This window comes from Oncorhynchus masou, chromosome 14, assembly GCF_036934945.1.
Source record: "Oncorhynchus masou masou isolate Uvic2021 chromosome 14, UVic_Omas_1.1, whole genome shotgun sequence".
NCBI classification, from domain to species: Eukaryota; Metazoa; Chordata; class Actinopteri; order Salmoniformes; family Salmonidae; genus Oncorhynchus; species Oncorhynchus masou.
In genome coordinates, this window is record NC_088225.1 from 9484182 (window position 1) to 9511682 (window position 27501).

The 27501-nt window shown below is 44.4% G+C and overlaps 2 protein-coding genes across 6 annotated transcripts in view; one reads left to right on the top strand and one right to left on the bottom strand.

Annotated features, from left to right (window-relative positions):
* Positions 1 to 27501, bottom strand: part of LOC135554137 (dedicator of cytokinesis protein 7-like) — a 45801-nt gene that overhangs the window by 12364 nt on the left and 5936 nt on the right. Inside the window, exons 4-28 of one of the 5 annotated variants that reach the window (XM_064986215.1) lie at positions 27416 to 27484; positions 26924 to 27263; positions 19898 to 19983; positions 19636 to 19702; positions 19264 to 19413; positions 17598 to 17678; positions 17137 to 17293; positions 13742 to 13872; positions 12680 to 12773; positions 12330 to 12492; positions 7846 to 7963; positions 6761 to 6831; positions 6409 to 6547; positions 6089 to 6190; positions 5896 to 5982; positions 5541 to 5772; positions 5122 to 5286; positions 4723 to 4898; positions 2583 to 2684; positions 2102 to 2104; positions 1883 to 1969; positions 1263 to 1358; positions 868 to 1008; positions 592 to 705; positions 98 to 268 (exon numbers count right to left, since the gene is read on the bottom strand). In XM_064986215.1, coding sequence (XP_064842287.1) covers positions 98 to 268; positions 592 to 705; positions 868 to 1008; positions 1263 to 1358; positions 1883 to 1969; positions 2102 to 2104; positions 2583 to 2684; positions 4723 to 4898; positions 5122 to 5286; positions 5541 to 5772; positions 5896 to 5982; positions 6089 to 6190; positions 6409 to 6547; positions 6761 to 6831; positions 7846 to 7963; positions 12330 to 12492; positions 12680 to 12773; positions 13742 to 13872; positions 17137 to 17293; positions 17598 to 17678; positions 19264 to 19413; positions 19636 to 19702; positions 19898 to 19983; positions 26924 to 27263; positions 27416 to 27484 — 3142 coding nt within the window. Of the gene's footprint in view, positions 1 to 97; positions 269 to 591; positions 706 to 867; positions 1009 to 1262; positions 1359 to 1882; positions 1970 to 2101; positions 2105 to 2582; positions 2685 to 4722; positions 4899 to 5121; positions 5287 to 5540; positions 5773 to 5895; positions 5983 to 6088; positions 6191 to 6408; positions 6548 to 6760; positions 6832 to 7845; positions 7964 to 12329; positions 12493 to 12679; positions 12774 to 13741; positions 13873 to 17136; positions 17294 to 17591; positions 17679 to 19263; positions 19414 to 19635; positions 19703 to 19897; positions 19984 to 26923; positions 27264 to 27415; positions 27485 to 27501 lie in introns of all 5 variants that reach the window. The other 4 variants (XM_064986216.1, XM_064986213.1, XM_064986214.1 and 1 more) reach the window with 4 other exon arrangements.
* On the top strand, positions 9464 to 11280 carry LOC135553708 (uncharacterized). Its single transcript, XM_064985659.1, has 4 exons — positions 9464 to 9973; positions 10616 to 10765; positions 10875 to 10985; positions 11095 to 11280. Exons 1-4 carry the CDS (start codon positions 9668 to 9670, stop codon positions 11134 to 11136), a joined length of 609 nt encoding a protein of 202 aa, XP_064841731.1. The 5' UTR covers positions 9464 to 9667; the 3' UTR covers positions 11137 to 11280.

A 27501-nucleotide genomic window follows, 5' to 3' on the forward strand; every position in this document is an offset into this window, starting at 1 on the left:
AGGACTTTCTAGCAAGAGTATTACTACAGTTGTCCACAGATGACAAAGTTGGCCCTTGGTCAAGATCACTGTGTTGCCTAGTAATGAATGGAGCTACCTGGGAGGTGGTGGAGGAGGTGGAGGGGGAGGGCGAGGCGGGGGGGCTGAGGGTGGAGCATGGTAGGTTGAGGGTGACGTAGTGCTCATGGCTGCACACAATGCGGGTGAAGTCCATTCTCAGCGCAGTCAGAGAGCTGGGGTTCTGGGCTGTGTGGAACTTGTTGGCAATCTGACACACACAGACACAGACACACACAGAGAGACATATGGTTCAGGTATGTGTAAGACAACATATTCAGGGACGGGTCGCAGTAATAGCAAATGATGTCATTCATGTGCGTTTGTCATTTGTGATGACTCCGTTGATGACTGACAGTGGGTGTAAATACTGCCTTGTATTGTGGCAGAATAGTGACACCGTCTGTATTCATGTTCGTACGTGCCTGTTTGTAGTAGAACCAGACACTCACTGTCTGAGAGTGGGTGACTGTGTTAATCGTTGGAGCAGATGACAGGACCTGTGTGTGTGTGTGTGTGTGTGTGTGTGTGTACCTGTTTGTAGTAGGAGCGGATGAGGTTGAAGACAAAGCCACGGTCCATGAGAGACAGCAGGTCATTCAGGAAGAAGGCCAGACTGCTGTTCAACCTCTCCACAAGCTCCACATCCTGAGAGAGAGACAGGAAGGGAGGGAGAGAAAGTCCGTGATTAGAGAATATGGGAAGGGTTAAAAGGACAGAAGTTATACTTTGTATTCCCTAAAAAAGGGAAACGTGACTCCTACGCTCTGCAATTCCGTTCTAACGGCCCTTGGGTTGTGGCCACTGTACCTTGTGGTATCGCCCTGCTACATCAGCACTGATAGCCCCCACTAGAGCAGCGATGTCATCCACAAAGCGGTCTGGGAAGCGCTGGCGTCTAGGAAGGTCTATCCGGGAGGACAGGAACAGGTGGTGGGACATACTCTTCGTCTGGGAGAGGAGGAGAGGGAGGGAGGAAAAGAGGGATCACAGATTGTATCTACTTCTTCAAATGTACACTGGCTATGTAAAACATCACATTCCTTTCACGCTTTTCTCTGAATGACAAATTTGACCAACTGTTTCTTGATTTACGGAAATCCATAAACGGCCTGTGTGATGAGGACGAGTGTGTAAGATCAAGATCTCATGAACGATGCCATACAAGACACAACAGTCATCATCCTCATCATTCAGATACGTACCATGAGCTGGAAGAAGAACCAGGCCTGTTGCAGTGCTGCCTCCCTCACTGTGCTGGTGCTCACCACCCACTGTAGTGCCAGCTCCTCATGGAGCAGCTACACCAGTTAGTAAACAGGATCAGAGAGAAACACCCAGGCAGAGCGCAGTACACCACGGTTAGCAACACAGTGGCTAACGCAGGAAAAGCTAGCTGAAATACCCAGGTAAAAATGTGAACGTGTGAAAATACTGAGCTAACACCAGTACCATACAATCTCTCATAAAAAGGTAGGGCTGTCTGTCTGCTAACAAACACACAGTGTTAACACTAATATTGTAGAACACTAACAGGTCTTATAATGTAGGCTTATTCTGGGAGATCCCAGATAACGAACTTTACTCATACCTGGCTTTGATGACTGTGTCAACATTCAAAAGCTGATGCATTAAACAACTACTTATCTCGCTCTCTCTCACACACACACACACACACACACACACACACACAGAGACACACACACTTACAATATGAACTGATAAGCACCCGTGTGTGTGTGTTACACATACTGAGAAACACAGCATGGATGAGGACGGACAAGGGTGTTAATATCGTGTTTTAGACAGTGTATGACAACGGTACCTTCTTGGCAATCTGTCTTGTTGGAGCTGAACAGAAGGTGGCGCTGTCCACAAAGGCAGACATGCGATTGCAGCCACGATCACTTGCCTGACAAGAGTAGCGGAGCGATGGAAACACAGTGATGAAGACAAAGAGCAGGAGTCAGCAAGGTGGAAAAAGATGAATGAAAAATACAAGAAATGTGATGGATGGCTAGAGGACTTCCTGGACTCAACTGACTAGCTTGGATAGAACTGACATTAGTGCCAGTTGAGGTTCAGATGTCCCATGCGGTTGATAGGATGAAATGTGATCCTAGTGAAAAGCATCATTGTGAGTAACGAGGCTGAGTCGAGCTTAGCCAAGGAGGGCGAAAAGGAACAGACCAATGACAGACAGACAGCTGACAAAACGGACTGTAGACAAACGCACAGTGCAGCAGCCACATAGGAGTGGAGGAGGGAAGGGCAGCGAGGAGGGTGTTTGTTGGGTACGGGGTGAACATGGGGTTTGTTCTGGTGGCCAAAGCGTTACAGAATGTTCAGATAGAAATGTATCGGGTAGAACAGACGCCATTGGCTCGTGTAGAATAGGGAACCATGTCCGCTCTAGTCATTGTATTTCTCTCTGCAACGTTTTGAACAATTCTCGTTACTGAATGAACCGGCACCCATGGTGGAGGGGTAGGTAGTTGAAGGTAGGGAAGGAGGGTTGTTGGCACCTGCTTGAGCTCACAGGTGAAGTTGGGGTTCCGGCGTAGCACAGCTCTGGAGCCCCCGGGGGCATAAGCAGAGTTTACCCAGGAGTGGGAGCGGTCTATCCCCTGAACATCATATCACATCAGCCACCACACCGACACACAGGCAGCCACAGGCCATGGGGGAGAGAGGGAGCGAAGGAAGGTTAGGGAGGGTGGGAAGGAGGGGTGGAGACTAGGGTCAAATGAGAAAGAGAGAGCGAGGGAGAGAGATGGGGGGGGGTAGCAAGGGATAGAACACAGAGGGCCAGACAGACATAGGCACATCACATGATTGCATATTGACAACAGCGGTGGAATCAACCGACCATTGGCACAGACAGACAGGAATCACAGGCATGCATATCAAGATACGACACTGGAGGGCCACTACAGGAGGACGAGGGGAGTCTGATTGTATGTTTATTCACAGGGAACACATCGGACAGACATTCCGCGTACATTTAAACAGCCAGAATGCCATTTAACCCCAATTTGAGTAAGTGTCTGGAAGAGGCAGCAACACTATCATAAGCACACAGATAACATATTCAGGAGTTCGTCACATAGTATCTTTACTTCCCCAACTAGAGAAGAAACGGAACAGGTTGTATTTACAGTGCCTAGACAAGACAGGCTGTATTTACAGTACCTAGACAGGACAGAACAGGCTGTATTTATAGTACCTAGACAGGACAGGTTGTATTTACAGTACCTAGACAGGACAGAACAGGCTGCATTTACAGTACCTAGACAGGACAGGCTGTATTTATAGTACCTAGACAGGACAGGTTGTATTTACAGTACCTAGACAGGACAGAACAGGCTGCATTTACAGTACCTAGACAGGACAGGCTGTATTTATAGTACCTAGACAGGACAGGTTGTATTTACAGTACCTAGACAGGACAGAACAGGAGTACCTAGACAGGACAGAACAGGCTGTATTTATAGTACCTAGACAGGACAGGTTGTATTTACAGTGCCTAGACAAGACAGGCTGTATTTACAGTACCTAGACAGGACAGGCTGTATTTACAGTACCTAGACAAGACAGGTTGTATTTACAGTGCCTAGACAAGACAGGCTGTATTTACAGTACCTAGACAGGACAGAACAGGAGTACCTAGACAGGACAGAACAGGCTGTATTTATAGTACCTAGACAGGACAGGTTGTATTTACAGTGCCTAGACAAGACAGGCTGTATTTACAATACCTAGACAGGACAGAACAGGAGTACCTAGACAGGACAGAACAGGCTGTATTTATAGTACCTAGACAGGACAGGTTGTATTTACAGTGCCTAGACAAGACAGGCTGTATTTACAGTACCTAGACAGGACAGAACAGGAGTACCTAGACAGGACAGAACAGGCTGTATTTATAGTACCTAGACAGGACAGGTTGTATTTACAGTGCCTAGACAAGACAGGCTGTATTTACAGTACCTAGACAGGACAGGCTGTATTTACAGTACCTAGACAGGACAGAACAGGAGTACCTAGACAGGACAGAACAGGTTGTATTTATAGTACCTAGACAGGACAGGTTGTATTTACAGTACCTAGACAGGACAAAACAGGCTGCATTTACAGTACCTAGACAGGACAGAACAGGCTGCATTTACAGTACCTAGACAGGACAGAACAGGCTGCATTTACAGTACCTAGACAGGACAGAACAGGCTGCATTTACAGTACCTAGACAGGACAGAACAGGATGTATTTACAGTACCTAGACAGGACAGGCTATTTACAGTACCTAGACAGGACAGGCTGTATTTACAGTACCGAGACAGGACAGGCTGTATTTACAGTACCGAGACAGGACAGGCTGTATTTACAGTACCGAGACAGGACAGAACAGGTTGTATTTACAGTACCTAGACAGGACAGAACATGTATTTACAGTCCAGAACAGGTTGTATTTACAGTACCTAAACAGGACAGAGGACAGAACAGGTTGTATTTACAGTACCCAAACAGGACAGAGGACAGAACAGGTTGTATTTACAGTACCTAGACAGGAAAAATGACATGTCTAAAATAGCTGTATTACCGGAGAGGAGCCAATGCGGGAACTCAAATCAATACCATTTGATTTGTATTGGAGGTAGAACTGACCTTGCTGCCGATGATCCTCTGCACCTCCTCGTCAGGTGACGTGGGGGTGCTGGCCAGGTCAGGGTTGGAGTTACTGATGCTCTTGGAGCGGGCCAGGTGCAGGGTGCTGGGGCGGGCCGTTGCCCTGGACAACGTGGCGTACTGGATGGGCAGCTCGTAGGCCGGGGTGGCACCCCCTGGTCAGGGAGAAGAGGAGGGCACTGATACCAAAAGACACACTTATGCTCATTTTAGTAGTTGAGTGAGAATTCTCCAACCACAAGGTTAAATGAATCACACCCAAGCACATCAGAGACATGGATAGATTAAAATACTCTTTCTTGAAAGCATTGGGACTACATCATTACAGCTGGTGTGGAGATATAGTGAACCTTCATTGTCTGCTGTTCCATTCCTCACCAGTAGGGGGCATGGCAGGCTCGGCAGTGGGCAGGTGGAAGCAGTAGTGGATGTAGGAGGCCAGAAGGTTGTTCCTGCCATGCTGGTCCTGGTTCCCCTCCAGGTTCTTATGGATCTGGTTGACCAGCAGGGACATGGCCTCGAACGCTGCACGGCCCAGGTTCACTGAGAGATGGGAATGGGGAAAAAGAGGCAGAGATCACACATGGGTTTCACTTTTGGGACTGTTCCATTTATTACATTGTACAAGGCAAGCTCAATCGAGCGTAGACATAAAATATTTGAAAAATGTATCCTAGACCTGGGAGAAATATTTGACCAGGAGTGTTTCTGCGGGAGAGATGAGGATCTTGAAAGGGCGATGAGGGATGAGTCAATCTAAGATGGCCGCCCCCTGTAAAGTCGGCCAAGCCACTCACCGATCTGTCCTGCGATGACGGGCGGGTGGACGATGAGCAGGATGAGTTTGGAGAGCAGCTGGTGGAGGAAGCGGACACAGGTGTCGAGTAGCGCCCCCCGCAGGCCGGTCATGCTGGCCTTCAGCTCACCCTCCACATTGGCCTCACTGATGATACAGTCCTTCAGACGGAACGGGAACGAGTACTCCTCCAGGACGTAACACAGGGTGAAGAACTTATCCAGGTGGGGGTCCTGAGAGACAAAGTCACACGAGGGGGGGTAACTCTTTTTAATTTACAATCCCATTGACTAGAGTATTAGAGAAAGTGAGGTAAAGAGAGAGAGAGAGGAGAGAAGTGAGAGAAAGAGAGTTACCTGAGTGTGAACTGAGGAGGCAGCTGTCACCTCCACATTGAACACCTGCTTGTGATTATCCACCCACTTCATGCCTGGAAGCTGCACCTGCAATACACACACATTACCTACATCAAAACTCAGCCACACACAGACTAAGCATATGAACTCATGAGTTCATGAGAACTGAGCATGCATGTGCTCACACACTTACGTCAGGGGTGAGGACGGAGTAGCTGGGTGGTGGTTTCTCCACAGAGACGGGCAGACTGAAGGAACCGGTCCGTAGGCGGCCATGTTGCATCAGAGGAATCCACTGTGGACAGACAATTTAATGCACATTGTTACATCACACATAAATAAAAGACACAGCACAGCCAATCACTGATGACACTTCTAGTGTTTCAAAGGCCTAAATATTAGTAGCTTGTAACCGAGGTATGTAATGGGTAGGGAGGCAGCCTAACTTGGGTCCATAGTTTTCCCTGGTCAGGTAAGTGGAAAAACCTCTGGGTCCCAGTGAAGCGTACTCACGGTGTATCCCACGGGGGTCTCCAGAGGCGTGTTCTGTTTGGGCTGACAGCTGATGTGGTAGAAGGTGAACAGGAGGTGGTGGTTGTCCGTCAGGTTGGCTGGAATCTTCATCTTCACCTCCTCATAGAACTCTGGAGACCTGAGGGGAGAGAGAGTGATAGGTGAGAGAGGGAAGGGGAGGAGGAGAGACAGAATGAGAGGATGAGTGTGGAAGAGAGAGATAGGGGAGGAGGAGAGACAGAATGAGAGGATGAGTGTGGAAGAGAGAGCGATAGGTGAGAGAGGGAAGGGGAGGAGGAAAGAGAGAAAGAGAGGATGAGTGTAACAGGAAAGGTGTGGAACAGGCTCTTACTTGTCATGGTAGATGACGGGTGAATAAGCCTCTGTGAAGAACTCAGCACAGCTGGATTTCCCAAAGATCACCTATTATGATGAGAGGAGACAGTTTTATTGGATCTATGCCCTTGTACAAAACATCCCCCTGCACCACCTTTGCATTCTTGATGCACAAGGGAAACTTTTGAGCGTGAAAAACGCAGCAGCGTTGCAGTTCTTGACACACTCAAACAGGTGCCTGGCACCTGCTACTATACTCCGTTCAAAAGGCACTTCAATCTTTTGTCTTGCCCATTCACCCTCTGAATGGCACAAATACACAATCCACGTCTCAACTGTCTATAAACCTAAAACTCCATATTTAACCTGTCTCCTCCCCTCCATCTACACTGTGGATTTCACAATTGTCATCAATAAGGGATCAAAGCTTCCACCTGGTCAGTCTGTCAGGGCCTAATGTTTTGTAACTCTGTATATCCCGAAAGGAATTCACCAGAATCCTTCTCAGAACTGCTATGTACATAACATGTCACACTAAATTAAATGTAAGGTTCCTTAGCATTACAGTTGGAAGTCTTCCAGATTAGGTCATTTATAATTAGCTGGTTTCTAAATATCATTAATTGAATATTACAGGTTTTTTTTGTTTTACATCTTATGGACTGGGAATTTGTCCAATAGTTGTTTAGAAGTCTCCACAGGGCTCCTTTAATGGATTAGGACATTGTTGCCAGGGTCCCAGATTAGATTAGGGTGTGTCCTAAAGGCTCCAATCGGATTAAGAATCCACTGCACTGAACAACACCACAGCTTTTAGACAGGAAGTTAATTCTGCAGTAAAACCCTCCTTCAGTTTGTTGTAACCATCAAAAAGGTTGGCTGTTTCCAAAAACCAGGAACTAGGGTGACCAACCCCCAACTCAGTTAAACACACTAGACATTCTTGAAGAGTGACCTACTCTTGTGGGGCACATCATATTTCACAGCATCAGGTTTTTCTTTGTGAGGGGGACACCATTGTTCTGAGAGCACTGTGTTACAAATCTGTAGAGGTTTCCTGTTTTGTGATTGGCCTGCTTCACCAGTCCACCAATCACTCACCGGCATGGCCAGACTGGGATCCTCTCCTGCCATGAACTGCACCTTGACAGCAATGTTCCTGACTGAGCCCTGCCGACTGCTGAAGTTCAGGCTCTGGGGGTAGATATAGAGCAGGTTCCTGGAAGTGGAGAGGAGGAGGACAAGATGAGGGAGAAGAAAGAAATGGCAGTGAATTTGAATTCCATAATAAAACCCAGAAGGCAAAGAGGGGGTCATTACACTCTAGTTTCAGCTCAGCTAGACTACACGCTGCGGCTGCCTGCCAACATATCCTCCCTCCTAACTAACGCACGGACCACAGGGAACATGTATGGTCAAATCAATTCTATCTGGCACGTGACTACAAAAACAGAGCATCTAGCCTAAATTAGAGGGTGGTATTAGGTCATTGCTGATTTACTGCAGATTTATAACAAATCAAAAAAGAAATCTTAACAATTAGGCCTATAAAGTGAGAAGGATTGGGAGAGAGAAACCATGTGTTTCGAGGAAGCATGTGTGACCGAGCAGGGTGTGAGTGACCTTCAACTCCTGTCCAAGTCAAACATGTGAAAGAACTTCAGAGCATACCAGTATATTCCAATCCAAAATGTCATTTACTTAGCAAGAACATTGTTCATTTATCTAGTATCCACACACACTCACAAACAACACAGAGCAGTGTGACATATTGTCGTGGTCTGATGGTCAGCCCAATATAATACTGTGCCCGGTTGCAGAAAACATCTTAAGTGTTTCTCTTAAGGATTTACCTTATCGAATAATGTTCCCTTACCTAAGATAATTGTTGAACGGCGTTGCAGAGCCCCTCAAACATTTCCAATAGGTAAGGGCATACTTGAGGGTACTTAAGGATAGTTTGAAGGCATGTATGGCAGAAAAATGATCTGGTTACCATGGAGATGACCCGATTACTGACTGAAGGTCTTGTCAAAGAGCATTTATTTTGGGGAGATTGCAAAATAAAACTTACACATTCAAGACCGGAGAAACAAATTGATTCAGAAGATAACAAAACAAGTTGATTTTAGTTACCTTCTTCTCAACCTGTTTCTATTAATTTCTAAAACGTCAAGCTAACTTACAGAGTAGGTAGCTAACTAGCCAGCTGGCTTTGTAGCCATTGATTGTGTACCTTCCATTGTTTAGCTAAGTAACTAGCTAGCTGGTCGATGTTTTCCTTTTGCAACCAGGGCAGAGGAAAACATTCACCTTCACAAATTCTGTTGACATTGAGATCCATACGGAACGAAGCACTTAAGGGACCTCGTGGGCACCATTAATCTTTTCACTTAATTTAAGAGAGAAATTCACATTAAAATGTTTTGTGCATCTGACTTAAAGTTAAACTTGAGATGTTTTATGCAACCAGGCCCTGGTCCATATCTACCAAAACAAACAGAGACTCCGTTGATGTTAATGTAGGTCATGTGTATTTGACACCTGGAGGCCTGACAGAGTTACTCCAGAGGTTGGGATGAATGCCAAGGTCAGCCTGACTAAGGCCACAGAGCTGATCTCTGATTGGACCACGACTGAGCTAATGTTTCACAGTCATTTTGAACACCCAATATAAAAAGAGTCGTATCATTACTGATATCTGATGTGAGATGAAAAAGATACTACAAACCTGAGGCACTTAGACATACAGCTGAGAAAAGGTACCTTTTTAACGACAACTGAGGATCAACAACACCCTTAAAGCTTTAAGACAAACAGGCATAGGAAGGGGCACAGGGCGATTCTCACAAGATTGAGTTGATAGTCCCTCTGAAGAGACAAAGAAATAATCTCTCTATATAGCCTCAGTCCTCAGGTCAGGATGAGGGCCACACTACTCTGCCTGCTGTGTATGGCCATGTGTTTAACAGGGATCCCAGCCAGCCCCGTCCGGAAGGCCCAGAAGAACAACCAGGCTGCCCCCATTGATGACATGAACGTGCTGATGTACGGCGTGCTGCAGTTCAGCGAGACCCTGCACCACGTCTACGAGAGCACCGATGCCAAGTTCGCTCGGATCGAGAGGTCGCTGAGGAGACATGAGGAGAGGCTGGAGAGGCTGGGCCAGGAGGCAGGCCAGGCCGCAGAGAAGGACAGACAGATGAGACAGGTGCTAGGACAGATACAGGTGAGGAAACATACTCGTCCTGCTCTGACGAAGGTCTACTGTGAACGGAAACCTGCCAATTAAATTACTGAAATGTGCATAGCTCTAAGTGGGCAGAGGCTTTTTATTCAGTAGAATTTCAATCTTGCACCTTAGCTACTCTGTCAGGTGTACTTTAGATGTATCTATTTACTGGAGAAAACACACCCAGTCAGACACCTCAAACTAACTCTGACAGTGTCATCAATTGGTAGAGGGTTAAGCACCTAAAATGATGATCAATTTGTGGATTTCACTCCAGAGCGACAGGGCAGACAGAGATAACCCTACTTTGCCAACAATCTGAAATCCCAGTCAGTCAGATAAGCTCTATTCCTCTGGGCTCCAACAGGGAGAGAGAACAGCTGAACAGACACCATTGGCTATTTGGCTGAATGGGCCAATAACTGCCATGAACCTGAGCACAGAATTATCTGGCTAGCTATTCAACATAAACACAGAGCCATGTACATGTTCGTTGTGTTTACTCAATATAGATCCTAATGTTCTGAGAACAGAGAATGGCATTAGCCTGCCAGTGTATGTTGAGGCCAAGGCAGTTTGAGCAGCTGGTCTGAGATCAGTGGGAGGGAGAGGATTTAAAGCCAGATGCTCTTTTCCAAGGGCCAGATGGCTGGGCTGCAGTCAGAGGCTGAGGAGGCCGAGGGCAAGGTGGCCCGGGTGGAGCAGGAGGAGGGGGATCTCAGGACCAAGGTGATCAACCTGGAGACATACCTTCAGAACTACCCCCCCAACAGCATACAGGAATTAAAGGTAAGGTGCACTTCTCAATCACACACAGATTACGCCAAACAATCCAATGCCAACACATTCAATCTGTTCTATTCCATTCATAAATTCAGATGTGCGTGTGTGTTTTCAGGATAGAGCGTTAAAACACTCCAGAGTTCTGGAGGGCCTGCTAACATGGACACAGTTCCAAAAACAGAGCATTGAGAGTCAGAACCAACAGTTGACCAAGCTACAGAAACTGGTGTGTATAATAGCTGAACATAGTTTGAAAAATGCTAAATAGAATCTGCCCATGATTGGTGTCGTGATGAACGCCGTGTTTGACGAAGTTTGCTTTGTTTTTATTTTAGAGTGAAGCCAGGAGACAACCCGTCCTTAGTCACATCGCCTGATGGTTCCACTGAGTCTTAACACCCGCTACTGTAGCTAATACACTCCATGACTTTACCCTGGTGCATAAATACCGTCTACTCATTCAACCATAATTCACACAGAACAAACATTCCCACCCAATAAACTGAATTACAATAACATGATATATTTATACCACTGTATTATATTTCCGAATACAAATAATTGTGTTCAACACAAGCCCTTTTTTTATTGTACATGATGTTCTTTATTTGAATTCTAATTCATTCTTACTGCTGTCATATTGTATATTTTGTGTGCAAATAAAAATCCGCAAATATCATTTCTGATCTGTGGTGTTTATGCAGCACATGACATGTAAAATCGATGTGTGATCTATGACAGTGTATGTGTGTCTACTGACCTGTAGGTGGTGTGAGGGGTGTAGACTGACCTGTAGGTGGTGTGAGGGGTGTAGTCTGACCTGTAGGTGGTGTGAGGGGTGTAGTCTGACCTGTAGGTGGTGTGAGGGGTGTAGTCTGACCTGTAGGTGGTGTGAGGGGTGTAGTCTGACCTGTAGGTGGTGTGAGGGGTGTAGACTGACCTGTAGGTGGTGTGAGGGGTGTAGACTGACCTGTAGGTGGTGTGAGAGGTGTAGTCTGACCTGTAGGTGGTGTGAGAGGTGTAGTCTGACCTGTAGGTGGTGTGAGGGGTGTAGTCTGACCTGTAGGTGGTGTGAGGGGTGTAGACTGACCTGTAGGTGGTGTGAGGGGTGTAGTCTGACCTGTAGGTGGTGTGAGGGGTGTAGACTGACCTGTAGGTGGTGTGAGGGGTGTAGACTGACCTGTAGGTGGTGTGAGGGGTGTAGACTGACCTGTAGGTGGTGTGAGGGGTGTAGAGTGACCTGTAGGTGGTGTGAGGGGTGTAGACTGACCTGTAGGTGGTGTGAGGGGTGTAGTCTGACCTGTAGGTGGTGTGAGGGGTGTAGTCTGACCTGTAGGTGGTGTGAGGGGTGTAGTCTGACCTGTAGGTGGTGTGAGGGGTGTAGACTGACCTGTAGGTGGTGTGAGGGGTGTAGACTGACCTGTAGGTGGTGTGAGGGGTGTAGTCTGACCTGTAGGTGGTGTGAGGGGTGTAGTCTGACCTGTAGGTGGTGTGAGGGGTGTAGACTGACCTGTAGGTGGTGTGAGGGGTGTAGACTGACCTGTAGGTGGTGTGAGGGGTGTAGACTGACCTGTAGGTGGTGTGAGGGGTGTAGACATAGCGGGCAGGGAACTCCAGCACCTCCTTGGTGGGGCGCACCCTCAGGTCAGGGTAGGGCTTGACATGGAGCAGCTCAGGAGACAGGCAGTAGTGAGGAGAGTCTGGGGCTGGAGAGATGTCTATCTTCAACTGGGCTAGGGACAGAAGGAGCAGGAAGAGAGAAGAATCAAGGCTACACCTGTGAACATCAAATATATTCTCTATTCCTATAGGAATTTTGTGCAGGTAATTACATATAAACATTTGTGTGTGTGTGCTGTGCATGTCACCCAAAAACATGTAGAGGTTTTCATCAATTAGCCTATCCCCTCCTATAGGTACCTGTGACAGGTCTCAGTCTGCGTAGGACAGAGGATGGTCTGCGCATGTCTGCCAGAAACTTGTAGAGGTCTTCATCACTCAGCCTGTCCCCCTCCTACAGATACAGAGATCATAGTATATCGGCACACAGACACATCTGAGACAGGTTACAGTGACTATAACAAGTATTCATATCCAATGGATTTATTCACATTTTATTGTTATAAAGTGGGATTAAAATAGAGAAAATACTCTGCAATGTCAAAGTAGAAAATAAAATCGTATACAAATATAAATTATGAAAAACATTTCTTGATTAATTAAATCAGTATTCACCCTGAGTCAACACATGTCAGAAACACCTTTGGCAGCAATGACAGCTGTGCGTCTTATTGAGTAAGTCTAAGAGCTTTGCACATCTTGGTTGTGAAATATTTGCCCATTATTCTTTTCCAATTTCTTCAAGCTAATTGTTAGACAGCACTTTTTTCAAGTCTTGCATTACATTTTCTAGGAGATTTAAAGGGATAGTACAAGATTTTGGCAAGCAAGCCATTAAACTCTGTTTTAAAATCACAATTGGTCTCATGGTGAAAACCCTGAGTGGTTTCCTTCCTCTCCAGCAACTCAGTTAGGAAGGATGCCTGTATCTTTGTCGTGAATGAGTGTTGACACACCATCCAAAGTGTAATTAACAACTGAATATTCCTCTTTGTGGTTGAATCTGTGCTTGAAATTCACTACGTGACTAAGGGACCTTACAGGTAATAGTATGTGTGGGGTACAGAGATGAGGTTGTCAATCAAAAATCATGTTAACCACTATTATTGCACACAGAGTGAGTCCATACCACTTATTATATGATCTGTTAAGCACATTTTTTACTCCTGAAATTATTTAGGCTTGCCATAACAAAGGGGGTGAATACTTAGATAACCAAGTAATTTCATTTACTTGTCAACATTTATAACATTTCAATCCCAATTTGTAACGCAACAAAATGTTTTAACAAATCCTGGTGGGATGAATACTTATCAGAGGCACTGTACACCTGGGTAGCACACACACAACATTCTGACTGACCTGTTTGAAGAAGTTGGTGACTGTGAGAGTGGCTGGGCGGAAGGTGGCAAAGTTACACATGTCCTCTCCTACACTCATCCGCTCAAACCCTTTCTTCTTTCTCTCGTTCCATGTTCCATGGCCTTTCCGCTCTGACAAAAAGACAAGTCATCCATTTCGAGATTAAATAACAATTATTACATACTCATTATGAAATTGTGACACTTTTGTTATATCCACTATTCAACAAGAAGTGTCTGAGTGTGACTGATGTAAGGAATTCCAACATGTATTTCCAAGTGTATATCAAGAGAGAACCTGTCAGTCCCTCCAAGATTCTACGATCTCATAATTCGATGCAAAAATCAACCAATCTGCGCATATTATGCGAGAGCTCGCAATTTTGACCAATTCCCGCACTGTCAGCACATAAAAAGGGTCCAATCAAAAGAGGTTTCTTAATTTTTAACCAATTACTGCACTGTTACCGTGGAAAATGGCCCAATCCAACCACACGTCAACAAAGTCCCCCCCCCCCGGCCTGTCAGCGTATTCACGTGCAAAGATGATGAGTGATTGTTGATGGCTGACAGGCAGTACAATGAACAGAAAACAATCTCATTTGCCAACAAAAATAGCAGCTAACGACCATGCGAAACAATTCCCAAACCTTTCTGGAAACTAGAGAAAGTCGACAATCAACAGTCACTTGAGATCAGCAAAGCATATGAGAATGTCAGAACAGTTCCCACAGTAGCGGCAGACCACCATGACAGAAGTGCAGTGGCGTGCCGTGGGCCTGGGGCCTGGGCCTTCAGTGAGGTCCTACACAGTCCCACCCGAATTAATCCACCTCTTATTACCATAATTATGATGCCATGGCTCTGGACACTATACATTTAGGCAGAAACACAGTATAACCAGGTGTTGCGTCGCACCCAAAGCAGTTTCACCGTGATGATAAAGACATAACTATTCACTGAAAATAAAAGAAAGAAAACAAATAATTTGCAACATAGGCTAATTGCCATTTTATTTTGTTAATATATAGGCTATTTAATATTAACGAAATAAAATGCGATACATACATACACATTTAATAAAAAATAAAATGCATTGTATGCCTACTCACCAAAGACTGATTATTTGAACACAAAATCCATCCTCCTTTCTTTCCTCAAGAAGACTTCAATGACTCGGTTGTACAGTCTATCTGTGCGTTTTAGTTCCACCAATAAGTCCTTTTCTATCGACATGGAGGCGAATGCTGAAAGCCGAGTCTGTCCAGTAGCATTTCTGGAATACGTTTTGATTCGCTTTAAGGCCGAGAATGACCGCTCGACAGAAGCCGTGGACACAGGGATGGTCACTGTCACACATGCCAATGTGTAAAGTTGCCCCATGTCCTCATTCAGATTTTTCTGCTCAAGGAAATCAAGGAGATCAGAGGGACGTTTCCCTTCAAAATCAGTCATAGCATACATTACAGTCAGTTCTGTTTTTAGCTTGGATAGGTCGAACAGTGTTCCGTGACTCTCTGTTAAACTGGAGAAGGCTGTTGGCGGGAATTTTTTCCGGTAGGTCTGAAAGTGCTGGGGGTCCAGGAGGGAGAGAAACATTAATTTTTCGTGGTCTTGAAATCTGTTTCGTATCTGGCAAAGAATGTTGTCCAGAATATTGCTGTGGAGATGTTGGTAGTATGTGCGAGGGTCTCCTTGTGCTGGGCCTCTGCATGCGCTGGGTGAACTTGAGATGCGCGCTGTGTCATCGTAGATTTGACTGAACCGCGCCTCTCTCGCTCAATTGTAATAATAGGCATTCCCAGCAGTGCAGTTTGCAGTGCTTCTCGGAGCCTATGAGCCATTGATAGCGCTCGTAGTTGGAACTTTGAAAGTGGCTAACAAATCCCTTTCCCGCCTGTGACAGGCTTTGTAGCGTCGGCGTCCTCTCCTGACAATGTCTAACTTTTCTTGAAAAGTTCATCTTGAGAATGGCGTTATAATTATATCCTCGACCAAATCGATATCTTCTCCTCCTGCCGCCATTGTGGGTTGAAAAAACAGCTTAGTAGTACACAAATTAATTTGTTTATCAAATTCAGTTTCCTAGTTCTGAGGTTCTGCATAGACCTGCCCATAGGACCTGCCTCTCAATATTGGTAATCCAATCAAAAGACAAGCACGCACTACGCCTGCTAGCTGCCTCCTGTGTAACACTGGAGCCAGCCAGCAGGCGTACAATAGTCAACTCTAAAGCTGATTGGTTGACACTAAATTTTAATTTCCATTCACTTTAAGCTACAAGCGCCCGCACTGTTGATTCTGAAGGCCTGAGACCCCTGGCAACACATGATGGCTGAATATGATTGGATAAAAGCTCTAACATAAAGACCAGCCCTCCAAATCTCAACCTGGGGCTGGAAGCAGTGCAACCAAGAGGAAAGCTATGAAATGAAGAGTATAACTCTTACTCTGGGGAATAATTTATTACATATTTGGGAAAATACATATATATAAAAAAATGATATTCTGATGTTTAGGCCAGCAGAGAAGGCCTTGCTGGCCCTTACGGCCCACCACTGTAGAAGTGGTAGCAGGGAAGACTGTGGCAAGCGCTGAAAGAATCAAGGTGAGTGGCATTTTACTCCGCTAACCTTGGCTTTAGTAGGGTGGCCGGCACTCTGCTCTCCCCAGTCTGTCTATAGAGACCACTGCTCAAAGCACTGAGTGCAATTTGTCAGCTTTGCCGTTTTAAACTCTCTGCGAAACTTAATAGGGATTTACGAAAGCAACATCTTTCTGGATAAAAAAAAGGAATAATAATCAACCACAACTCTTATTTTGACGTGTTCGGTTCTTTATCTCCCTTACGACCATTTTAGGAGGAATAAAATCACAAGATCAAGAATTTTGAAAACAAGTTAATAGCAAGAAATATCGATCCTCAAATTGAAAGTGATCGATCAGCTTTGAATCTTTTTTCTTTTTTTTTAAAGCGAGAGGGAGAGAATGAGTAGGAATGGGAGGTGCGTCTCGTATTGATAGCAAGCCCCAAGCCTGATAGAGAGGAGCGGTGTGTGTGAGTGGATTATGACAGAGCTGTTTGTTCAGGAAAATCAACAGAATTGAGCACTTCAGATGTTTAAATCGTTTGTCTTATGTCTCTACTTATAATCGTTCTAAAACTGAGCACATATGACTTATTGCTTTATATGAAATGAACGTGAAAAGAAAACGCCTCAAAATGTATCGCAGAAGTTCAGAAAAGCTGCCACAAAATCAAGCATCCCCCCCCCCCCCGCAGAAATAAAAAAAGAAAGTTGCAAAATCCTGGAGGGACTGATCTGTGTATGTGCTTGATATCCTAACTGTGATTAAACCAGGGGGCGTTTGGTAGAGATCCGAGGTCATAACTACCAGAGTCAGAGTCGGGGTCAGAGCGCTCCAGCCCCCCCACACTGCTGACGATGTTGACCAGGTGGATGGCCGTCCAGGCGAAGGGCATCCTGTACCTCCCCAGCCTGCTACACGACGTCTCCGCCTGCTGGCGCAGCTTCTCCAGCTTCTCCTTGTGCTAAACAGAGAGACTGACTGACTGGTGGGGACTGTAAGACTGGATGGGAGCTTGCTCCATCAAGGGCCTTGAGAAAAGGCCTTTGCTATGGGATACTGTAATATTTATATAATGTTTCAGCGTTTGTTGGACATTGAGCTTCAGAATAGGGAATTGCAAATATTGCAGTTGTCTGACTAGACAGAATTGAGAAATGCTGATGGCTACCCAGCTGGACAGAGTCCCATGTGCATGACCCCATGCACGCATGTACACATGCAAAGAAAAGACCAATAGAAGATAGATACTATGAACTTACTGTTACCTTTGATGAGTCCGACTCTTTCATGACCATGTAGGGTTCACAGGATTCCCCTATGTCTCCCTGCTGAAGGACTTTCTCCAGCTGAAACACACACACACACACACACACACACACGTGTGTAACGGTGAACATTGCTGACCTGACCATTATTTGCAAATGGTGCACACATGGTTCATGCACACACATTTCTAAAGCAATATATGAAATACAAATATTGGACGCATCTTCAGAATAACTAATGTCACATTCACTAGTTAAAAGACAAATAGGTCGTTGCACTTCACTGTCACCTATGTGGCAAAGCTTACAGAACTTTATCTAAAGTAAATAAGTGATATAATGCAGCCATGATAAGGTATTGCAAAGCCACTTGGCATGAATCATTCTGGTGGCTGAAGGATATTCCACTGATTTGTCTGGGATGGTCTTCTCAAAGACAGTTTACACAGCAAATTGGCCAGTGTTACCTTGTATTGATTTTTCTGTGTCACATAAGAGCCCCAGTGTTGGTGTTAATACCCAGTGTTCTAATGCTGGTAGATTTTTGGAATTGTTTGTGTCAATTGATTGATTAATTAGTCTTATGCTACACAAATCTAATCTGTTAGATTTATTGCACCCGTTACTGAAATGATTGTTCCAGTTGAGATGGTTTAGGTCGTCTCACATCTGGGTCCTCCTGACCATGGCAGTCATTCTGAATGCATGTTGTGGGTGAAAACTTTTCAAAATGTTGGATATCTCCACTCTAGCTGGAGGCAAATTTGAGCATCATTAGGACATTGTCATGGATGTATCTACAATAAATGGTCACTAGAAAACTGCTTAAACAAATGCAGCTACTTTGTGGTTATTCTGGCTGCACTTTTTTGACATGACTACAAGTTAGCTGTAGTTGGCTAGCTAGAAAGCAAGCAAGCAAGGGATAAGAACGTTGCCAGCCAGTATGGCAATAGAACATTTATAACAAACGACTGGGGCGCATCCAAAGATAGTGTTGTTGATGTTTGTGCGCGTCTGTACGCTATCGTTTGTATGTGTATGTTTAGTAAAAAAAAAAATATATATATATATCGCACCAAAATAAATTTGACTTGCAGGCCACTGTATTAGGGGAAAACTAGGCCCTCAAAATAAGGCTTAGAAAATATGTCTTGTCTTAAAGAATATAATTTTAATGATAACATATTCACTTGGGATCTCACTTAGTGAAGGCTACAGGACTGAAAATGAATGGATGCAACAGCCATGTCTCTGTCACTAACAAATACAGTCATGTGTGGTAACTCTACAACTCACACGAAAGGTAAGGCATACTGTGAGATATGCAAATAAGGATTTACACTAAGCAAAGTGTTAATTTCACACTTAAAAGTTTGGACCCATATTTACACTGGAAGATAGTTAAATTTAACTCTCAGAGTGTTTATTTAACAGTGGAGAATTTGCTGTGTAATTCAGTTCACACCTAAAAAACATTGTGGAAGGTGGATAGACGATAACAGACTTTGTATCATTAAAAAAGTTCATATGGACTAGGGCTTTTCTCCTGAACATGTGACCAGACCAAGACACAGTCCTACAGAGAGTCCGTAGATTGTCATGTGACGTAGAGCCTCCTTGGACTCTCTGTATGTGCCCCCCCTGGTGGCCCCATGCCGAGTACCTTGATGACCAGGAAGATGTCTGCAGAGGGGTAGGTGATGGAGAAGATGGCTGAGCGGGCCAGGGTGGAGATGGCTGTGTGGGGTGTGTGGAGACGCAACAAACCCTTCATCTGATCTGAGTTCAGGTCAAAGTGGAAGTCCTCTGAGATCTGGGAGAGGGAGGGAGGGAGAAGAAGAAATGTGTGTCAAGGGATATTAATTAAGTTTTGACTCAGATTTAAAGCACAAGACCTTTGAGGCATACTGAGAGCTAGAATAATGTAATCAGTCAAAGCATGAGCTCAGCATGACATAAGCAAAATATGATAATTCAAAAATAAACCTGCTGTATACATACATAGTCTTAACATTTCTAGAAAACTCATGGGTACCTTTTTCTTTTCCTTGACATCATAGAGAGCGAGAGTCCCAAATATTGGCTCAATTTCTATTTCAAATCTGTAGGGGGGTACAAAAAGCACATGTGTTTGGATGAGAAGGAAATATGATTGATCCATTAATAAAATGCCAAAATGTATTTACTATTGTGCTAACCTGAACTCTGACTCAGCACTTTACATTAGTGTGAAAAGGGTATAAATGAAAGAGTGACCGACAAGGATCATTTTAGGAACGATAAGGACAGACACTCACTTGAGGGACAGACACTTGACCATGATCCTCTGACCACAGTGTTCTTTGGGGACCTCTGGGACAGAACATCTCTCCACAGCCTCATCCTGTCAGACAACACACATAGCCGTGAGAACATCAACACGACGGCAGCGTTTACATAGCCAGACGCCATGGCAACGTTGACACAGACACCACAGTAGTGTGTACACAGACATAACGAAAGAGGGAGAGAGCATGAGAAGGAGACAGAGACAAGTCGGGCTGGGCGGTAAACGGTATACCGGTATTGACGCACGGACCGGGTTTGGGCGTTTACCTTCTATAACGGTATTTGAATGTTTTGTTTGTTAAATTTGATATGCCGCGTTCCACACAGACCTAGCCCCTCCCCGTCACTCATGGAGCGCATTTGTTGTTCTTCGAGCACAAGACACTTGTGTTCGGTCTGCATTGTCAATGCAGCACATGCAAAAAAAAAAAATGTGGGAATAAAATGAAAATGTTATTGATCACATACACATACTTAGCAGATGTTATTGCAGGCGTAGCAAAATGCTTACAATGACAATGTTGATGACAACGATGTGGTTTTCTATTTGCTACTTAATATACATGAACTAGTGTTCCAGAATTACACTGTTAGTTTGTGTTTCTTACATCTGCAAACAGCTCGTTTGTCTTTTCTTAGCAAGTTGGGCCTAAATTGTGTTAGCTGCTAAAGCTAATCACTGGTTAGCTGGCTAATAAAATGTAGTGAGTCAGAACAAACATAACTAGTTATACAGCCTCATAATACCAGTGATGGTGTAGACCGAAATCAACATGTTGTTTGTGCAACTGTATCTTCTAAATCAAAGAGGAATAAGCGAAGCATGAATGTTTACTAAATGAAGTAGCTAAAATAAAACATTCAACGTAGCCAAAGATTATAGGGTCCCCTAGGAAACACTTATCAACAATTTGGTTCCTACGCTCTCACAATAACTCCTCCCTGGCATTTTCATTCAAACAACACTGTATTCAAAGTACCAACTATCATATTCTAACTACAGAATTAGAATAATCATTATATTTCCATAATTCCAACAGTTCCCGAGTGGCACAGCGGTCAAAGGCACTGCATCTCAATGCAAGTGGCGTCACTACAGTCCCTGGTACGTCTGGGTTTGGACCGGGGTAGGCCGTCATTGTAAATAAGAATTTGTTCTTAACTGGCTTGGCTAGCTAAAAAAAAATATATAAAAATTATTTTATTTTTTTAAAGTTCACACAAGTGCAATTGCAACATTTTGTAAAAAATAAGGCAAAGATTGTTTGCCCATATCATGCAGCCCTACATGGTATTGTGGAAATTATCTCAAATAAGCGCAGAAATTGATGGAAATAAATGTTGGTTGAAGTTGAATAGAACAGTATCGGTTTGTCTCTGTGAATGGTTTGTCCTCTGACAAATCAACTGTAAATTTCAGTGTTCCTCAAGGTTCCATTTTAGGACCACTATTGTTTTCACTATATATTTTACCTCTTGGGGATGTTATTTGAAAACATAATGTTAAATTTCACTGCTATGCGGATGACACACAGCTGTACATTTCAATGAAACATGGTGAAGCCCCAAAATTGCCCTTGCTAGAAGCATGTGTTTCAGACATAAAGAAGTGGATGGCTGCAAACTTTCTACTTTTAAACTCGGACAAAACAGAGATGCTTGTTCTAGGTCCCAAGAAACAAAGAGATCTTCTGTTGAATCTGACAATTAATCTTAATGGTTGTACAGTCGTCTCAAATAAAACTGTGAAGGACCTCGGCGTTACTCTGGACCCTGATCTCTCTTTTGCAGAACATATCAAGACCATTTCAAGGACAGCTTTTTTCCATCTACGTAACATTGCAAAAATCAGAAGGTTTCTGTCCAAAAATGATGCAGAAAAATTAATCCATGCTTTTGTCACTTCTAGGTTAGACTACTGCAATGCTCTACTTTCAGGCTACCCGGATAAAGCACTAAATAAACTTCAGTTAGTGCTAAATACGGCTGCTAGAATCCTGACTAGAACCAAAGAATTTGATCATATTACTCCAGTGCTAGCCTCCCTACACTGGCTTCCTGTCAAAGCAAGGGCTGATTTCAAGGTTTTACTGCTAACCTACAAAGCATTACATGGGCTTGCTCCTACCTATCTCTCTGATTTGGTCCTGCCGTACATACCTACACGTACGCTATGGTCACAAGACGCAGGCCTCCTAATTGTCCCTAGAATTTCTAAGCAAACAGCTGGAGGCAGGGCTTTCTCCTATAGAGCTCCATTTTTATGGAACGGTCTGCCTACCCATGTCAGAGACGCAAACTCGGTCTCAACCTTTAAGTCTTTACTGAAGACTCATCTCTTCAGTGGGTCATATGATTGAGTGTAGTCTGGCCCAGGAGTGGGAAGGTGAACGGAAAGGCTCTGGAGCAACGAACCACCCTTGCTGTCTCTGCCTGGCCGGTTCCCCTCTTTCCACTGGGATTCTCTGCCTCTAACCCTATTACAGGGGCTGAGTCACTGGCTTACTGGGGCTCTCTCATGCCGTCCCTGGAAGGGGTGCGTCACCTGAGTGGGTTGATTCACTGATGTGGTCATCCTGTCTGGGTTGGCACCCCCCCTTGGGTTGTGCCATGGCGGAGATCTTTGCGGGCTATACTCAGCTTTGTCTCAGGATGGTAAGTTGGTGGTTGAAGATATCCCTCTAGTGGTGTGGGGGCTGTGCTTTGGCAAAGTGGGTGGGGTTATATCCTTCCTGTTTGGCCCTGTCCGGGGGTGCCCTCGGTTGGGGCCACAGTGTCTCCTGACCACTCCTGTCTCAGCCTCCAGTATTTATGCTGCAGTAGTTTGTGTCGGGGGGCTGGCGTCAGTTTGTTATATCTGGAGTACTTCTCCTGTCCAATTCGGTGTCCTGTGTGAATCTAAGTGTGCGTTCTCTAATTCTCTCCTTCTCTCTCTCGGAGGACCTGAGCCCTAGGACCATGCCCCAGGACTACCTGACATGATGGCTCCTTGCTGTCCCCAGTCCACCTGGCCGTGCTGCTGCTCCAGTTTCAACTGTTCTGCCTTATTATTATTCGACCATGCTGGTCATTTCTGAACATTTGAACATCTTGGCCATGTTCTGTTATAATCTCTACCCGGCACAGCCAGAAGAGGACTGGCCACCCCACATAGCCTGGTTCCTCTCTAGGTTTCTTCCTAGGTTTTGGCCTTTCTAGGGAGTTTTTCCTAACCACCGTGCTTCTACACCTGCATTGCTTGCTGTTTGGGGTTTTAGGCTGGGTTTCTGTACAGCACTTTGAGATATCAGCTGATGTACGAAGGGCTATATGAATAAATTTGATTTTAATTATTATTTTTTTGAACAGTATAAAACAATCAGAATGGAGAAAGACTCATTGAAATCACTTAGAATGTACAGTGAATTTGGAAAGCATCCAGTTCCCTTGACCTTTTCCACATTTTGTTACGTTACAGCCTTGTTCTAAAACTGATTAAATTCCTCATTAATCTACACACAATAATCACAAAGCAAATCAGATGTTTTTACTTTTTGTAAATTTATATAAAAATAAAAATCACACTTACATAAGGTTGAAGTCAGAAGTTTACATACACTTAGGTTGAAGTTATTAAAACTCGTTTTTCAACCACTCCACAAATTTCTTGTTAACAAACTATAGGTTTGGCAAGTCGGTTAGGACATCTACTTTGTGCATGACACAAGTCATTTTTCCAACAATAGTTTACAGACAGATTTTTTCACTTATAATATACTGTATCACAATTCCAGTGGGTCAGAAGTTTACATACACTAAGTTGACCGTGCCTTTAAACAGCTTGGAAAATTCCAGAAAATTATGTCATGGCTTTAGAAGCTTCTGAAAGGCTAATTGTCATCATTTTAGTCAATTGGAGGTGTACCTGTGGACGTATTTCAAGGCCTTCCTTCAAACTCAGTGTCTCTTTGCTTGACATTGTTGGAAAATCAAAAGCAATCAGACAAGACCTCAGAAAAAAATAAATTGTAGACTTCCACAAGTCTGGTTAATCCTTGGGAGCAATTTCCAAACGCCTGAAGGTACCATGTTCATCTGTACAAACAATAGTACGCAAGTAGAAACACCATGCGACCACGCAGCCGTCATACAGCTCAGGAAGGAGATGCGTTCTGTCTCTTAGAGATGAACGTACTTTCGTGCAAAAAGTGCAAATCAATCCCAGAACAACAGCAAATGACCTTGTGAAGATGCTGGAGGAAACAGGTACAAAAGTATCTATATCCACAGTAAAACGAGTCCTATATCGACATTACCTGAGCCTCAGCATTACCTCAGCAAGGAAGAAGCCACTGCTCCAAAATCGCCATAAATAAAGCCAGACTACGGTTTGCAACTGCACATGGGGACAAAGATCATACTTTTTGGGGAAATGTCCTCTGGTCTGATGAAACAAAAATAGAACTGTTTGGCCATAATGACCATTGTTATGTTTGGAGGAAAAAGGGGGATGCTTGCAAGCCGAAGAACACCATTGCAACCACGAAGCACAGGGGTGGCAGCATCATGTTGTGGGGGTGCTTTGCTGCAGGAGGGACTGGTGCACTTCACAAAATAGATGGCGTCATGAGGTAGGAAAATTAGAGGGATATATTGAAGCAACATCACAAGACATCAGTCAAGAAGTTAAAGCTTGGTCACAAATGGGTGTTCTAAATGGACAATGACCCCAAACATACTTTCAAAGTTGTAGAGAAATAGCTTAAGGACAACAAAGTCAAGGTATTGGAGTGGGCTTCACAATGCCCTAACCTCAATCCCATAGAACATTTGTGGGCAGAACTGAAAAAACATGTATGAGCAAGGAAGCCTTACAAACCTGACTCAGTCCACACCAGCTCTGTCAGGAGGAATGGGCCAAAATTCACCCAACTTATTGTTGGAAGCTTGTGGAAGGCTTGACCCAAGTTAAACAATTTAAAGGCAATGCTACCAAATACTAATTGAGTGTATGTAAACTTCTGACCCACTGGGAATGTGATGAAAGAAATAAAAGCTGAAATAAATCACTCTACTATTATTCTGACACTTCACATTCTTAAAATAAAGTGGTGATCCTAACTGACCTAAAACTGGGAATTGTTCTTTGGATTAAATGTCAGAAATCTGAAAAACTTACTTCAAATGTATTTGACTAAGGTGTATGTAAAACTCAGACTTCAACTGTAAGTAATCAGATCCTTTACTCAGTACTATGTTGAAGCAACTTTACAGCTCGAGTCTTCTTGTGTATGACACTACAAACTTGGCATACCTGTTTTTGGGGAGGGTCTCCATTCTTCTCTCCAGATCCACTCTGTCAGGGTTGATAGGGAGTGTTGCTGCACAGCTATTTTCAGGGCTCTCCAGAGATGTTAGCTCGGGTTCAAGTACGGGCTCTGGCTGGGCCACTCAAGGACATTCAAAGACTTGTCCTGAAGCCACTCCTGCATTGTCTTGGCTGTGTGCTTAGGGTCGTTGTCCTGTTGGAAGGTGAACCTTTGCCCCAGTCTAAGGTCCTGAGCAGGTTTTCATCAAGGATCCTTCTGTACTTCTCTCCATTCATCTTTCCCTCATTCCTGACTAGTCTCCCAGTCCCTACCGCTGAAAAACATCCCCACATCATGACGCTGCCACCACCATGCTTCACTGTAGGGATTGTGCCAGGTTTCCTCCAGATATGATGCTTGGCATTCAGGCCAAAGCGTTCAATCTTGGTTTCATCAGACCAGAGAATATTGTTTATCATGGTCTGAGAATCTTGTAGGTGCGTTTTGGCAAGCTCCAAGTGGCCTGTCATGTGCCTTTTACTGAGGAGTGGCTTCCGTCTGACCACCCTACCATAAAGGCCTGATTGGTGAAGTGCTGCAGAGATGGTTGTCCTTCTGGAATATTCTGCAATCTCCACAGCAGAACTCTGGAGCTCTGTCAGAAGGACCATCAGGTTCTTGGTCACCTCCGTGACCAAGGCCCTTCTCCCCCGATTGCTCAGTTTGGCCGGGCGGTCAGCTCTAGGGAAAGTCTTGGTGGTTCCAAACTTCTTCCATTTAAGAATGACGAAGGCCACTGTTTTCTTGGGGACCTAAAATGCTGCAGAAATTGTTTGGTACCCTTCCCCAGATCCGCACCTCGGCAATCCTGTCTTGAAGCACTAAGGACAATTCTTTCGACCTCTTGGCTTGGCACTGTCAACTGTGGGACATTATAGACAGATGTGTGACTTTCCAAATCATGTCCAATCAATTGAATATACCACAGGTGGACTCCAATCAAGTTGTAGAAACATCTCAAGGATGATCAATGGAAACAGGATGCACCGGAACTCAATTTCAAGTCATGTAGCAAAGGGTCTTAATACTTATGTAAATAAGGTATTTTGTCTTTTTTATTTTTAATACACTTTGTCATTATGGGTTATTGTGTGTAAATTGATGAGGAACATATATATATATTTTAATCCATTTTAGAATAAGGTTGTAACATAACAACATGTGTAAAAAGTGAAGGGGTCTGAATACTTTCCGAATGAACTGTATATGTTGCCACCCTAGGGTCACGCACTACTCAAAGCAAATGTAGAACTTTTATTACACAAAAACATCAAATAACATCAAATACCCTAAAAACATACATTTTTCAAATACCTTAATATTATATTTTGGCCATATCGCCCAGCCCTAGAGGCAAGATACGCAAACAGATGGTCACATGGCTGAGAAGGCTATTTCATTGATGTGCTTCAATGTCTATGGTGGAACTGCCTGATTTTTAGAAAAATAATCTATATGTAATTAACTTTGAAACATTTTTTAAAATATATAATTAAGTTTTGATATATTTTCTGTAACTTTCTATGTTATAGCTATATCATTCTATACAATGTCGGCTAGCCCTTTAGCAACGCATGCTGACAGACAACTGAGCTGAACAGAAGTGATAGTGTATGGATGACAATAATATTATTATTTGGGACTGACCTCGTCGGGAGGAGGGAAGAGCCCCAGCAGGTCAGAGTGGCGCCCCTGCAGGCGGGCCTCAGCGCTGCGGCGGTCCATGTCCTCTGCAGCTGTGCGCTCTAGCACCGAGGGCAGCAGGGCGTCCGGCGACGAGTTCTTCAGGTCAAAAATACTGGAGGCCCAGCTACCCCGGGGCGTGTCATCCAGAGAGACTGACCGCCGCTTAGCATCGTCCTGGTCATCCTGGCGGTCAGTGGCCGCAGCCTCGTCCAGTTCAAAGGTCTGCTTAACCAGCCCTCGCTGCCTCTCCCTCTGGCGCTCAGAGTTGTGGGGGGTGTGGGTTGTACTGTAACGCTGATACCTAGACATGACAAAAGACATTTTCCTCATCTTTAAATCACAGAGATAATGAACATCATGGGCACCATTGCAACCAAATCAATGGTAAATCAATGTGGATAAATGAATGGAAAAGAGGGTGGCATATGGGACACATGATAGAGGGACACTCACTTCCTCTGAATGATCAACCAGTCATCTGTGTAGACAGCCAAGGCATCTCTCACTCTTGGGTCAAATGTGCTGTGGGAAAAAAAAAC